This window comes from Hydractinia symbiolongicarpus, chromosome 9 (assembly GCF_029227915.1).
Source record: "Hydractinia symbiolongicarpus strain clone_291-10 chromosome 9, HSymV2.1, whole genome shotgun sequence".
Taxonomy (NCBI): domain Eukaryota; kingdom Metazoa; phylum Cnidaria; class Hydrozoa; order Anthoathecata; family Hydractiniidae; genus Hydractinia; species Hydractinia symbiolongicarpus.
Window position 1 is genome coordinate 6,262,534 of NC_079883.1, and position 13,836 is coordinate 6,276,369.

A 13,836-nucleotide genomic window follows, 5' to 3' on the forward strand; every position below is an offset into this window, starting at 1 on the left:
AATACTTTTCCTGAAGCTGTCTTATGTTTTGTTCTCATTTTTATCTCAGGGTTCTGTTGCTGATGAACATGAGGCGTCAGTAATTTCTACACCTCGTGTAACACCTATACCAAGCCCTGTGGTGAGTGAAAAAGTTCATGTCAAAACACCAGAAGAAACGATTACAGATTTAGAGGAGCAAAGTATCGATGAAACTGTAAAATCTAATCCTTTGGAAGAGAAAGGTTGTCTAATTGTTTTTTTTTATATAAGTTCAAGTGCTCATTTTCTGCATTATTAATGATGATTTAGGAAAAATCAGGAAACTTAGTGTTTTTATGTGTGAAAATGTGATTGAGATCCTCCTCTAGAACGGAGTAAGGGAGATGTTGTATCTGTGGGTAGTCACGCTTCATGGAAAGTGTGAAAAATTTGTATAGTATAACTCAGAAAAAAAAACAGAATTGTTGCACTAAGTAAATTCTCTATATACACACCTTACACACGTAAATTATTAGAACTTTTTGCGTTTCTTGTTAAGACTTTGAAAACAACATCAACCGCAATCGACGCATCAATACTTCAGGGATTCACTAGCGATAATTTTGATGTGTTTTTAGATATTTCTTATCCACTGGTTCATACGCCTGCGTCTTCTTTATCTGAATCACACCGACCCCCATCAGTTCAACAGATAGCCACCCCAACACACACTGAAAAAGACAGCTCTCTTCATGATATTCATGTTAACACGCCCAACCAATCAGAGATCGATCACGTGACATATGTGGAACAAGACGATTTTATCGCGTAAGTTTTTTTGGTTTGAGAGTTTTGCAGCAAGGATTTAATTGATAATTTTCCAGCGAGTTTTTTTTGACCGTTGTGCCGAAAAGTTTCTATCATTAGAATTTAAGACGAGTCAATTTCCAGGGTGTGTAGGGCGGACATTACAATCTAAAATTCTAACACCACTGCTATATTTTAGCAGCGTGCGTTGGGAGTTGAATACTTTGACGTGCAAATACTTTAAGCTGTTGCCAAGGAGCGCTTTAATGGAAGTTGGCATCCAATGCATGATCAAATTTGTCATAGATTTGAAATTTTAAGAAATAAATGCAAAATAAAAAGATAGAACAAATTTTTTTCTCTCTTTTTTAGTTTTTACATTTCGGGTAGATCACTGCATCGTGTAGTATGATTACCAAATAAATTTTTCACAATCCTCAGAAGTCTGTATATATATTTTTCTCTATAAACCTTATAGTACTCATAGATTTCTAAATTATTTTTTTTACCTGTCTTAAGAGAAAAAAACACTTTATTTTAATTATTTTAGCACTGTTCCGTCCTTGTCATCAGAAGACGATAAAAGATTCACTCCAAAAGATTTAGAAGAAACACCTAAACCGCCTCGCGTAGTCATTCCTCCTGAACGTTCTCCATCAACACCCTCCACCACATATACTATGACATCCACAGCTGTTGGATTGAGTACTTTTGAAGGAATATCGGCAGGCGAACACTTACATCCTAGTCAGGTTATATCTGAAGAGAACGTCAGCGAAGGAGAGTTGGGTGTGTCAGCATTTGGAATGAAGTCTGTTGAGGAGATCGAAAACGAATTGTTTCCTTATGATCATGGTGAGAATATAATTAACCCTATATGGTATTGGGAAGGAAAGGGGGAGGGGGCATAAAGTGCCTGCGGCAATTTTAAATTTTATTATCTTTTGGAATAATTGCGCAGAACAATTACAAATTACTTGTGGCTAACAACATTTTTATGAATGGCTTCTGCCATGTTATGTTATGATGACTCTACCTGTTGATGACTACTTATTAGACATTGCTCAAAACCACCATAGTACGCCCTCTAAAGTAATATTGCTAGTATTTATTCTCTTACGAGAAATACCACAAGATATATTACAAACTATTTATATTCCTGACAGAAAATGAAAATAAAAAATATTACTAAAACGCTTTCCCAAACGCAATTTAAATGGTATTTTCTGTGATTGTAAAATTGCTGATGACGAACTTCACGCAAAAATGCAGACGTTAGCCAAACAGTGATGCTTTTTCACTCTTTTTGTCGGTACTGCAATTGTGTCAAGTTTTATGTCAATTACTCTGTCAAAAGTCTTGAAGTGCGGGCACCTTTACCCGCATCCACTCCCGTACCTGCCAGGGCCAAGCAGAGGGTTAAGACAAAGTCTACTTCTTATGACCGCGCTTCAATTTCTGTTTTTGATTTCTTACATAATTGTTTAAGTGCTATGAGCTCATGACTAACGTTTTCAACATTTGATAATTGCTTAGAAAAATTCAAATATTTGAAATCATATTTTTTTTACATATTTCTCATTTATTCAGACACACAGGGCACCCAAATCAAACTAATGATGAAAGAATTACTTCAAACGAAGAAACCAGGTCCTGTAGTGAGCAAATCATCCGTTGAGTCAACGCATGTGCAAAATGAACGTTCTGAAGGGGAAGTAGTGGAAACCGGGTATATAAGATCTGCTGGAGAGGTTACCCACAATTCTGTGCGCCATGAAATCATAGATGTAAACACAGACGAGGTACAGGTATTTTTGTAAGAACCTAGATTATAAGAACGTTCAGGCTGAGATTTTGCCAAAAATTAAGAACACATAAAGGGGCTGTTTATATGAGAGGTGGGGCGGGACGTTTGCCGGGATGATTTTGTCCCGCCTTTAGGGCTGTTTATATGAAAGGCGGAACGGGACGATTGCCGGGACGGGACATTTGCCGGGATCCCAATCTCATTAATAATTATACTAAAAATCACTTTGTGTTTATATGGAGAATTTTTGTCCCGGGAGAATTTCGTCCCGTCCCGGCTAAGTGTGTGTTTATATGGAAAAAACGTCCCGCCTGAGGATCCCGCTTATTGTCCTGGGACAAAAATTTTCCATATAAACACAGTGATTTTTAGTATAATTATTAAGGAGGGCGGGTTCCTGGCAAATGTCCAGTCCCGCCTCTCATTTAAACATCCCCCAAGACCATACTCAGCATGAATTCCGTTCCACGGATTAAAAGAATGTGATTGAGAGTCTAGATTTGCTAGTAAACAATTATTTCCAAAGATGCTTGCTTTCTTTTTGCTAGTATAATTGTATGTTTTTGCATTAGGATCACTTAAAAATCATCCTTTTCTTTCAACCCTGAAAATATTCATCCTCATTTGTAAATCTGATCATATATTTCCCTATTTTCAGTAGAGCACAAGGACATAACATCACATGATTGTGTAGTTTTTTTTAAATCGACAGACGACATAAATTGAAAGAAATATTACAATAGTCTAGTACTTAATTATGTAGTGTTTCTCATTACTGTCTTGATACAGTATGTATAACTGACATGCTCTCATCCACATGTACTTTATTTTCCCACCTACAAAGACGCTTTCTTCCATAATTAGTCTCTGCGATGTAGTGCTAAACATTTTAATTTTTTCGTTGCCGCAGAAAAAGTATGGAGAATTGTAACTTTTCATAAAATTTTGTCCAGATTCTTTCATCGTTGTCACCATTTGCAGACTTCCTAGGTTCCAAAACTCTATCGAGTCTCCTTCTTTTGTCTTAGTGGGTATGAACATGTAGTTATCATTCGCTATGATGTTGGTGGCTTGATCTTTCGCATCGAACGAATGCAACTTCGTAAAATTATTTACATTCCAAATCTCTATATTTTTAATTCCGTTTAAGCAGAATAAGAATTTTCTTCTTGAGCATGTCACCTTCACGACTGCTTGTTGTAATTGTAACGTGTGCACGCATTCAAAGTCATTCTCCAAACTCCATACTTTCACAGTTGTATCAGCGGAACCACTAAACAAATACTCTTCCGAAAGGCAAACACTACGTACAGAGCCCTTGTGTTCCGCCAGTGTTTTTACTGGTTGTAATGTCTCGATGTCCCAAATTAAAATGGTTTTGTCATAGGAAGCAGAGAATAGATGTTTTGTGTTAGTGCAAATAGAAAGAACGATTTTCTCGTGTCCTAGAAGATGCGTGACGTTACCTGTGCTGATATGGATAGCTATAATGTCGTTTACAATGTTAGAACCAGAGAGTTGACCCAACGCTGCAAAAATGTAATGTGTTGTCATGGAAACAGAAATGTACCCAGATAAATGTTTTTCCACCTCTGTTACGACAACAGGTTTCCTTTTTAAAATCATGTCTGTTACTGGATTGATATGATAACTATTAAAGCGAATAACAGGCGGAGGAGTCATCTCTGTTCTTAGCTGTTCTGTAAAATAGTCATATACGCATTTGTTTATTTCTGCCACGTCTTGCAAGATGTCCTCCCGTTTTGATTTACCACTATAGGATAAAAACTTGTTGGTTAAACTTATCTGCGGGGTAAATATTAATTCGCACGCTCTGATGACTTCAGGCAGCGTGTTCATTCTTTCCAAATATTTACTGCATAAACTTTTTGAAGTGTCCAAATTTGTGTTGAACTCGTGCATTGTGGATGTAACTAAGATCTTTGTTGCGAGGACTTTGTCGTGAGGTTCGGGAACTACGCCAAACGCCATCTGGGCGGCATCTCGTGCTTTTTTGAATTCTTCTTTGGCTGTGGCTTGGTCTTTTTTTAATACCTCAAAACCTAAAAGTATGAGAAAAAAGAGGAAAACATTACAACAACAAAATATTCGATATCCTCGAAAAAAGAACCTCTTCTCCAGTTCTCTTCTCAAAAGTCAACAGTTGCAAAATATAATCGTTATGTAATGACGTGTACTCTTTACAAAGAGGTCTGGTAATGAAAGTTGAAATATACCTGTTTCTAAAAATGCTATTGCTGCGACTAACTCTTTCCTTCTTAACGCATTTAAATGTTCATGTATTTTGGTAAACTCTGATAAAAGCATCTGTCGTATTTTTTCTTCGGAAACATCACCTTGTTCTAACATGTTGGCTGTCATTGGTGCAAATAACTGCCATGCTAGTTTCAATGTAACACGAGCTACGATCATTTCGGCCATCTTGTTGGCACGTTTAACTGTTTTGCTCACTCATCAACTACTTGTCTACCATATTAACTAATGTTTGTTATTGCTTTATGTATAAGTACTCAATTGAGAATAAAGTTATTTAATTTATAACACTCCTGCGCAGAGGCTATATTTAATTTATAAATGGACATTAAATTTTACAATGTTGCTTTCTCCTAAACCCTTTTAATTTTGTTCATTCAGTGCTAATAAATTATTCCTCTTTGTGTTTTTTATGCCTTTTTCGTCACTGTACGTGTCTTAAGAAGTTAACAAAGTTAAATACTGTGTTTTGTCAACTTAACAAACTGTGCTGTGATGTTTCGATGAAAATAATATCGTAGTATTAGTGCTTTGATGTCCTGTTCCATATCGGGAAGCTTAGTTGGGAAGAAAAGTGTAATACTCATTAAAAAATCAACAATAAAAAATAGTCACAGGAACCCTGTGATCCTAAATTTTTGTAATTCTTTTGTTCTTACTATACCCATCAATACTCAAATTATGAAATTGTCGTAGTTTTGGGCTAAGTGTGGCACTTTACACGATACAAATCGAGTTTTTCAGGTTAACATGCATTAGTCAAATATGTTTAGTGGTTTTCTAATTAGAGTGGATGCGAAAATGAGCTGTTGATTATCCACTTCAGCTGCGTACAGAAACATCAATTAAGGATGTCAAAGAGGTTATTAACATTTTCAGCATTGGGATGGAGGGAGGCGTACTCATACGGAGAACACATAAAACGGTTGCCCATTTTAGACTCATGTAGTTTCAAGCATCGCCTGTCCCACCCATGAAACCTGTTTACCAGAAAAACTCAACCTTTGCATTTCCAAATTTTAGGACACACTGGAAGAAATCAGCATTAATGAAAACCTCCCGTATCAACGAAACAAAAATCACATGCCTGATCGACCACGTGATCAAAAAAACCCAACTAAAGAATTGTTTGCAGACAAAAGCGAGGGTGAGATCATCACCAGTCAGAGTGAATACCATGGAAGGCGAAACGAAAATCATAGAAGCTGTAAGAACATTTTTAACATTTTGCTGTTGTCTTGACGGATAAAATACAGAACGTGGATTTATTTCTCTTGGGTGTTACAAATCTCTGATTTCCTTTTTGCTTTATTAGGATAAGGTAGTGACAAACCTGTTATAGAGATTCAGTCGAATAACCATCATATTTTGGAGACTGTACCTAACACGATATGATAGGGAGGATTGTTTGAATGAAGCGTTTGTCTGCATTTTCCACTATTGCCAAAAAGCTTTTTGTCAGAATGTGCTCGTTTCAACCAGAGTGGTCACACCTCCTTAAACCTCCTGAATACCCTAAAATTTAGACCAAAAATATTTACTCCTTCTATAATCTCTTCTAAAATTGTTTATGGTGGAGATCTATTTTTTTATATGGTAACTTTTTGTTATTACGTATTACGTGACAAAAAAATGAGCGCATGTTTATCTTGCAACAGGATTGATGAATTGTAGTTACATAGTCACTTGAAATGAATAGCCTCTCTTGAATTCAAAAAGAAAAGGATTACGAATTGCTTTTTATTTCCTGCTAAGATTTTAGCAAAATCGCCATTTTAACCCTGAAGCCTCCTAAATTCTCATTAACTGTCCTAAAATTATAAAGCCTGTCAAATTCATAATTTTCTTGATGTTTGATTTGCTGCTAGTAACACCAGCAATTTTATTTATTGGCACAAACGTGGGTTTCAGCAAACTACGCGTTCGAAGGTTGATTTTGTCAAAAAATTTCTTCTGACAACTTTCGTTTGTTTGAACTTCTTATAAAAGCTTTTTTGATAATCATTTTATCATCAAGGATATTAACATCACAGTGCAATTTTGAAATCTTTTTTTTATATCTATTTTAGCATCATTTGGAACAAATTCGAGAGATGTGTTATCCATCGGAGAGCTTGCTGTTCAAAAACGAATTCCTGGCCACCCATCTCCTTTAGTTGAAGCGATGAGTGAAATGGAAGTAGCTCTTAGTCAGTCTGAACACGAAAGTGATCAAGCCCCTAACAATATTATTCCTCACTTAATCACCGTGCGCTCACGCCCTAACGCAGAGGAAAAGGACGTTATTGAAGATTTCTTGAGTGAGGATGAACATTCCAGTGTAGAACCACAACGAAATGACGAGTTCGGCCTAGAAAGAGATGAAGACAAAGTGAAAATGATTTTAAGGCTACCTGGAATTGAGGATGAAGACAATGTTGAAGATGAGGAGGAGGAGCAGGACCTTAGTCATTATGATTTGTCAACTTTATCTGGTGGAGAGATTTGACAACTAAAAGTGAAATTATACAACTTTTGAAGGTCGTTGTTATTGTTCTTTTTTTCAAAATTAGGAAATGAAATAATTGTTTAGTGGTTCATTCTTTGAGAAAACGGAAAGTTGTGAGAAAAAGGTAAGGAAAACGCAGGATTAGCTACTACAGATGATAGTAATAAAAAAATAGCTGTAAAAGATCAAGTATTCGTACAAAGTGACGCTACATTTTGGTCATATACTCTACTACTTGTTCGTTCTATGGGAAAAAGTCAGGGAAAATAATACAATTTCCACAGAAAAACTGACGCGTATGCATATATACACATACGGATGCATATATACACATGCGTATGCATATATACACATACGTATGCATATATACACATACGTATGCATATATACACATGCGTATGCATATATACACATACGTATGCATATATACACATGATGCATATGTCTTGTTTCGGTATGCCTTGTATACAATCTATGACAGAACTCTTACAACCTCGTAGAAATGCCTGTCTAACAGTGCGCGTGGTTCCTGCAATTCATGAAATATTCGAAACAGAGCACTATTGACGAGCTAACATATAAACAATGTAAAAAAAGGAACGCTAAGTTGTGAAATACTCAATACCACTTATGACGTATGGCGGTTAGTGTTGGCCTCTGAACTGTATGTAAAGCTGTAACAGAATACATTTGGCTCCTCATGGAATAGCTCCTCTTGGAAAGCACTCCTAAAAGCCATGTTACGATATTTTTTTCCAGCTAGCATATTCTTAAAAAGCTCAAATCAATGCTTCTCAAAACATGCAAAAATCCTTTATCTACATTTTATTGTATTTTGTCTACGTCAGCAATTAACCACGTTACTAAAGGTGAAAAATAAGGTTGTTGTCTGTCAATTTGAACGAACGAGTTAATGTGGACAGGGAAGGTTTATGAGTACCGTGAGATATAAAAGCTTTATCTCCAGAATCTCAGGTTCCTGACTATATCTTTTTACAGACATGCGAGGCTGTATTCTTGTAGCATTTTAAGACTTAAACATTTTCTAGAGCTGCTAATAATTATATTTCAAATGGTACTTGGTCCTATTTTTTGTCAATAACTACAGGTAAGGTAAAAAAAGACACAAAGTCGTTTTGAATCATTTAAACCTTACGGCTGTTTCCATGGTCATCATCAGTAAATACAACATATATTAAAATACGAGTTTATATACAGCAAGTTGTAAACAAATTTATCAAACAAGGTAATTATTATTTCCAGAGGAATAATTACGGTATTCAAAAAGATATATTGGAGATGAAAAGAGTTATGAGAAAAGTTCTTGCTAAATATAGGTTTCTCCCTATAGATCATTAAGCTCTCCTTAATCTCTAAAATAAATTATGGAGCCGATGTGATGACACTAACATCGTCAAAGGAAGCTAAACCGCATAGTAAAAAGTGTTTCTTTGCGGCAGATAGTTGAGCACTTTTAACAGCCTTACCGGTCACAGGGGAAATTTCCAGATGTTTAGAGACCCTTACTTTCAAATGTCGGTTAGTTTCGCTAAAATAAATAACGTTGCAGCTACTATACTTAAATTGATAAACCACATTTGGAAGCAAAGCCTTCATCCTTAAATTTTAAAAATATTGACAAACGAACCGGGGAGCGAGACGCCACTTTGAGACTGCAAACTGTAAGAGTTTTATTAACAAATTTGACCAGTCTCGTGCGTAATTGTAAAGAAAAAGTTCCCAAAGTTTTTCTCTGCGGTTTAACGATTTTTAGTATCATAACATCGGCTCGTAGTAATTTTCTTTTAGAAATTAGAGAGAGCTTGATGATCTATTGATAGAAACCTGTGCTCAGCAAGAACATATTTTCATCTCAATTATATCTTTTTGATAAATACTGTAATTATTCATCTAAATATATTCATTACCATATTCGGTAAGTTTGTTTACAACTTGCTGTATATAAACTCGTACTTTAATATACTTTGTATTTACTGATGATGACCATGGAAACAGCCGAAAGCTCGAATATAAAAAATGATTCAAAGCGACTTTGTCTCTTCTTATACTTTACAAGGTAAAGTAGGGCGGCAAAAAGGGCGGGATGATAGAGGTGTTGAATGCACTTCGAGAAAATGTTGGCGTTTTAAATTGTTACCATTTAACGTGTTTTATAGTCCTCAGTAAAAACAAAATGAGCTTTTAAAAACGTCATCTTGAGAGAACTAAAAGTAATAGTAGGAAAGGGATCCTAAGGTTTTAAAGGGGAGTAGAATAACCCAAAAATTAATGCAAATGCATCCCCTTGTATTAAGCATTTTCCGCCATCTTTAGTGAAAGCATTGTTGTTGTTTTTGCTAGTACTAGTACTGTTTCCCAAAACGCTGCTATTTGCAAAAGTATGTTTAGTTAGCTACCATTCCCTTGTTGCCTGATGTCGGAGCTGCTATCGCTTACCTGATCTATTTAAAAAAACGCCATTGTGAACGAGGCTGTTTATAAAAAAATAAATGGTTCAAAAGTACTTACTTAACGTGTAATTGTTTGCGCGGTAAAATTATTTGATGTAAAAGGCATATTTTATCATATCTCCATCTTATTTGGTTCCAATACCTTTGTTTTTGTTTTATCAGGTAGGATAAGCAACCTCAACCCCCGGGCTCTTTGTCTCTTTTTTATAAGCCCTGTGATCGAGGTTGGTAAGATGAGGTGTGTTTTTGTGAAGTGGAAGAAATATACTTATAACATTAGTTTTGTAGTTGTCTTGGAATTTATTTTTTATTCTAGCAAACATAGCCCCCGTTTTTTGTTTTTGTTTACATTGGTCGGTTTCAGCTTATCCAATTCACCTCTAAACTTATCTACACGTGTAACAAAAAACAGATTTAATTCTTTTTGATACCTTAATGAACTTATAACATTGTCATTTTGGCGAGATTCTTGATAACAAAGGCATACTTTTTTCATTGAAGTGTCAACCTTGTATTTATTTCTTATCAGATTTTAGTTAATTTTATTAAAAATTGCTTTTTCACCATCAGACATGTCTGATTTCATTAAAAACAGATTTTCATCTTTAATGATTCTTTTATTGGTTAGCTTCAATGGTGTTGATTTCTACGACGCGACTAAACAAAACCGGCGCGACGTCTTTATCTATGAATTTCATCGTGAGCATTTAAAAGCTAGCTGCAAGATAAAATAGCCCGTCGTTCATGTATAAGACCGGTGTGAAAAGGTGTTTTTTGCGGTAAATTTGGTTACTTTAAAATTCTTATTTTATTTTCAATCCTTTCACAATGTAACTAATACCACTGTTGTTTTGTTTGCGTATTTTTTCAGCTCGCTTAACCAATTGCTCGAACCGAAGTTTTGAAATAACTGTCGATGACTTGTAGCTACCTCCTAATATAGATTGCGCACCAATAAAGGCTATCTATAGGGATCCAGCAATGTTTCAGCGCGAATGCTCAAAATAAAGGGAAAAAAAAATTCCCATTATCAACGGGGATATTTAAAACATTTTACAGGAAACCAGTATCAACAGTACTTTTTGGAGAATGTTAGCACACATCAGAAGTTGAATATTAGCAAACCAATATTTTTTACAATCTGGGACATGAATAAAATTGTATACTGTGACAAATGGTGAATGCAGTTTGTGAATTCATATCTCCATCATAGACTCATTTCTTGTTTTGAAATTTGAAAAAGAAAAGGTTGGCGTGAATGGTTAGGAAATCTTCAAATCTCTTTGTGTTTAGCTATCAGATCCGCCAACAAAAGGGTTCATTTGTCGTGTCTACCCCAACAAAGTTCTTAACTTTTCGTCGCTTTCATCACGGAAAATTCTCGTCAGTTAGGAGCGACAAATAATTCAGCCTTACTCTACGTGTATCTTTCTCAACTTTAATTTTTAAGTTATCACAAGATGCAAGAACACAAAAATAATTTAAAATGAAATTTCATTGATCAACCCAAGTCCAGAATCACTTATTCACCCATAACTTAGAGTCGATTTCTTTGGGGTCAAGTATGTGAAACAATCTCACGTGGATTGGTGTGATTTCACGTCGCAGCGTAACCAATCAAATTCCAGCATATCTGTTAATAGTGCAATGTAGTTCAGGTTCAACCTCGTTCTGAGGTCTTTTTTGTCACTTTATTATATTAGAAAGCGAAAAAGGTCGTAAAGAGGAAACTGAGTTGACGTCACAATTTCGCTAATTTTAGTTTATTAACGGGTAAGATTTTGAGTCTTCCAAACGAGTCTGTTAGAAGAAGTTTCAACCCAACATCACGTTCAGATGGTTAAATAGGCATTTTCAATCTTCCAGTGTCAGAATTAGTTCGTAATCCAAGTTATGTTATGACCCAACCGACTCATCCACGTTTTCTTAATTATGTTTTCTTATCATGCCGTCTTATTTGCAATTTTTAATTAGAAACTTTTGTTTTTAATCTAATTTGTGTTCGTGTAAAGATTTCGGTCACATGAAAGTTCATTATTAATGTTACAATCACGAAACTAAGAATATCTTTTTTAACAAATCAACTCATTCTTTCCGCTTCTTTAATGTTTGTCATTTTGCTGAGACAGACTTGGTAAATAAGGCGTATTTCAATTTTCATTTTCGCGCTATTTTGTAACTGTGTCGCCATCTTTTTCGCCAGCCTCGATTTGGTCAAAGACATTATTTAGCTGCCGTACTTTTTTTTAGTTTAAAATATTTTCCAGGAGGATAGAGATTTTACGGACATTCCAGGGCATACACGGTTTTTTATATAAGAACGCTCATCTTCCAGTTTGAAGACTTTAAAATGTTCTTAAATTATTTTTAATTTTCTCTCCTTTGATCATTCTTGAAGTTTGAAAGAATATTTCAGTACTTATGTTCTTAACATGTTCTAAATTTTGAATCTCTGAAGCCTTTTTCCTATGAACTTAGTGCTTTTTAGCTTTGTATTTAAGAATAGCTAACCAGTACAATAAATTGTTTCGGACAAAATATATCTAATTTTTTTTTATCTTAAAAAGAAACCTTTTAGCTACACAAGAATAATGTTTTTTCATTTCAAAATGAATATTCTTAATTTTTGAGCAAAATCAACCTGATATATCCTGACATATTCTTATCACGGTTAAGATTGTAAGATCTGAGAGTGCGAACTGGTGTGAAGATCACCCCTAAGGTACGTACAGGCATGAAACCTGAGAAAAGACATTCTTACATCAATAATATGATACGAGTTTATATGGTTAACAAAAGAAAAAAAGAATGCAAAGAATTAAAAACCAAGCGTTCATAAAATTTCAAAATGAATATATTCCTAGCATATTCCTAACTTTTTGTTTAATTTTATTTTGGATATTCTTATACAAAAACGTAAAATGGTTTAAAATTTGGACCATTAAGGTAGTAATCTTAAACTGATATTTGTAAGAATCGGACTTAGCTAGACTGCATTGTTCTCGTGAAAACAATTTTTACCTCACTGATCAAAATATTAAACATGTTTGTTTATAAAATATTTTAGAACACATGGGAGAAAAACAACAACTTTGCAACGTGTAGCTAATGACGTTTGTTTCACCAGGCCTTCGCGATAAACGAAAAAGAGAATTGTGGAGAAGTCTGATGTTGTTGTGGGCCTTCGTAATAATCGTTAGCAGTAACTGCACAACGCAGCCAACACAAAACAGCAAATAATCGAGACATTCAAAATAGATTGCGAATTGTCGAGTAACCTTTAAAGTTACGAGTAGTATCTGCGAATCGATAATAAGACAATTCTCTGTAACTCGCCAGCGAGTTTATGCCCTGAAATCATGAGAACACGTGCTTGTTCCGCATATTTCAGAGAGTTTTAATTTTTATATAAATTTATTTTGAAAGTTTTTAAGCAGCCATATGCAAATGAAAATACTCGCTTACGCCATACAAGCGCTTGGGTTTCAGGTTTTTCCTAAGTAGCTAAATAATGTTTGAGGCGAGGTCCAAAAAATCAATTGTTTATAATAAAAAAGTGTACTTCAACTTTTTTGCGAAAATATTTTCATGTGAGGAAAGGTGAAGCGATATGATGCAAAAAAAAATTATATTTCCTTGCTTATTTTATCAGGTTTTATTAATTCGTAAGTCAACCTCGTTACCAGGACACATGATTGAAAGACTTATACATTAAAAATAAAAAATTTCTAAGAGGTGTTTTTTGATCTTTTCAATTAAAAGGTATTCTTATTAATTTCGATATTAAATTAAAAAAATGCTTTCATGAATTATGTTATTGTGAAAGAGGGTATTAAACGCTATAATGTTTCTTTGATATGACGGTAAAAGAAATGTAATTTATTTTGATATAAAGTATTAGAAGGAAATGTAAGATTTTCTCATGCTATTTATTAAACGTATGTATCAATAGAGGTCTAATGCGACTCATTATAGGTATTTCCTATCATATTATAAGTAAGAATGCCTTGGGTTGACCTTATTTAAAC

At 34.7% G+C, this 13,836-nt stretch overlaps 2 protein-coding genes across 3 annotated transcripts in view; one reads left to right on the forward strand and one right to left on the reverse strand.

The window, feature by feature from the left end:
• LOC130656411 (TALPID3 protein-like) overlaps window positions 1–7,413 on the forward strand; it is a 37,391-nt gene extending 29,978 nt beyond the window's left edge. For both annotated transcript variants that reach the window (XM_057459257.1, XM_057459258.1), the window contains exons 24-29: window positions 50–224; window positions 600–789; window positions 1,319–1,623; window positions 2,359–2,570; window positions 5,873–6,056; window positions 6,919–7,413. In XM_057459257.1, coding sequence (XP_057315240.1) covers window positions 50–224; window positions 600–789; window positions 1,319–1,623; window positions 2,359–2,570; window positions 5,873–6,056; window positions 6,919–7,337 — 1,485 coding nt within the window. In that variant the 3' untranslated portion in view covers window positions 7,338–7,413. The remainder of the gene's footprint in view (window positions 1–49; window positions 225–599; window positions 790–1,318; window positions 1,624–2,358; window positions 2,571–5,872; window positions 6,057–6,918) is intronic.
• LOC130656416 (uncharacterized) lies at window positions 3,254–5,107 on the reverse strand. Its single transcript, XM_057459262.1, has 2 exons — window positions 4,813–5,107; window positions 3,254–4,638 (listed from the first exon to the last, which is right to left on the reverse strand). Exons 1-2 carry the CDS (start codon window positions 5,015–5,017, stop codon window positions 3,320–3,322), a joined length of 1,524 nt encoding a protein of 507 aa, XP_057315245.1. The 5' UTR covers window positions 5,018–5,107; the 3' UTR covers window positions 3,254–3,319.
• Window positions 7,414–13,836: the final 6,423 nt, after the last annotated feature.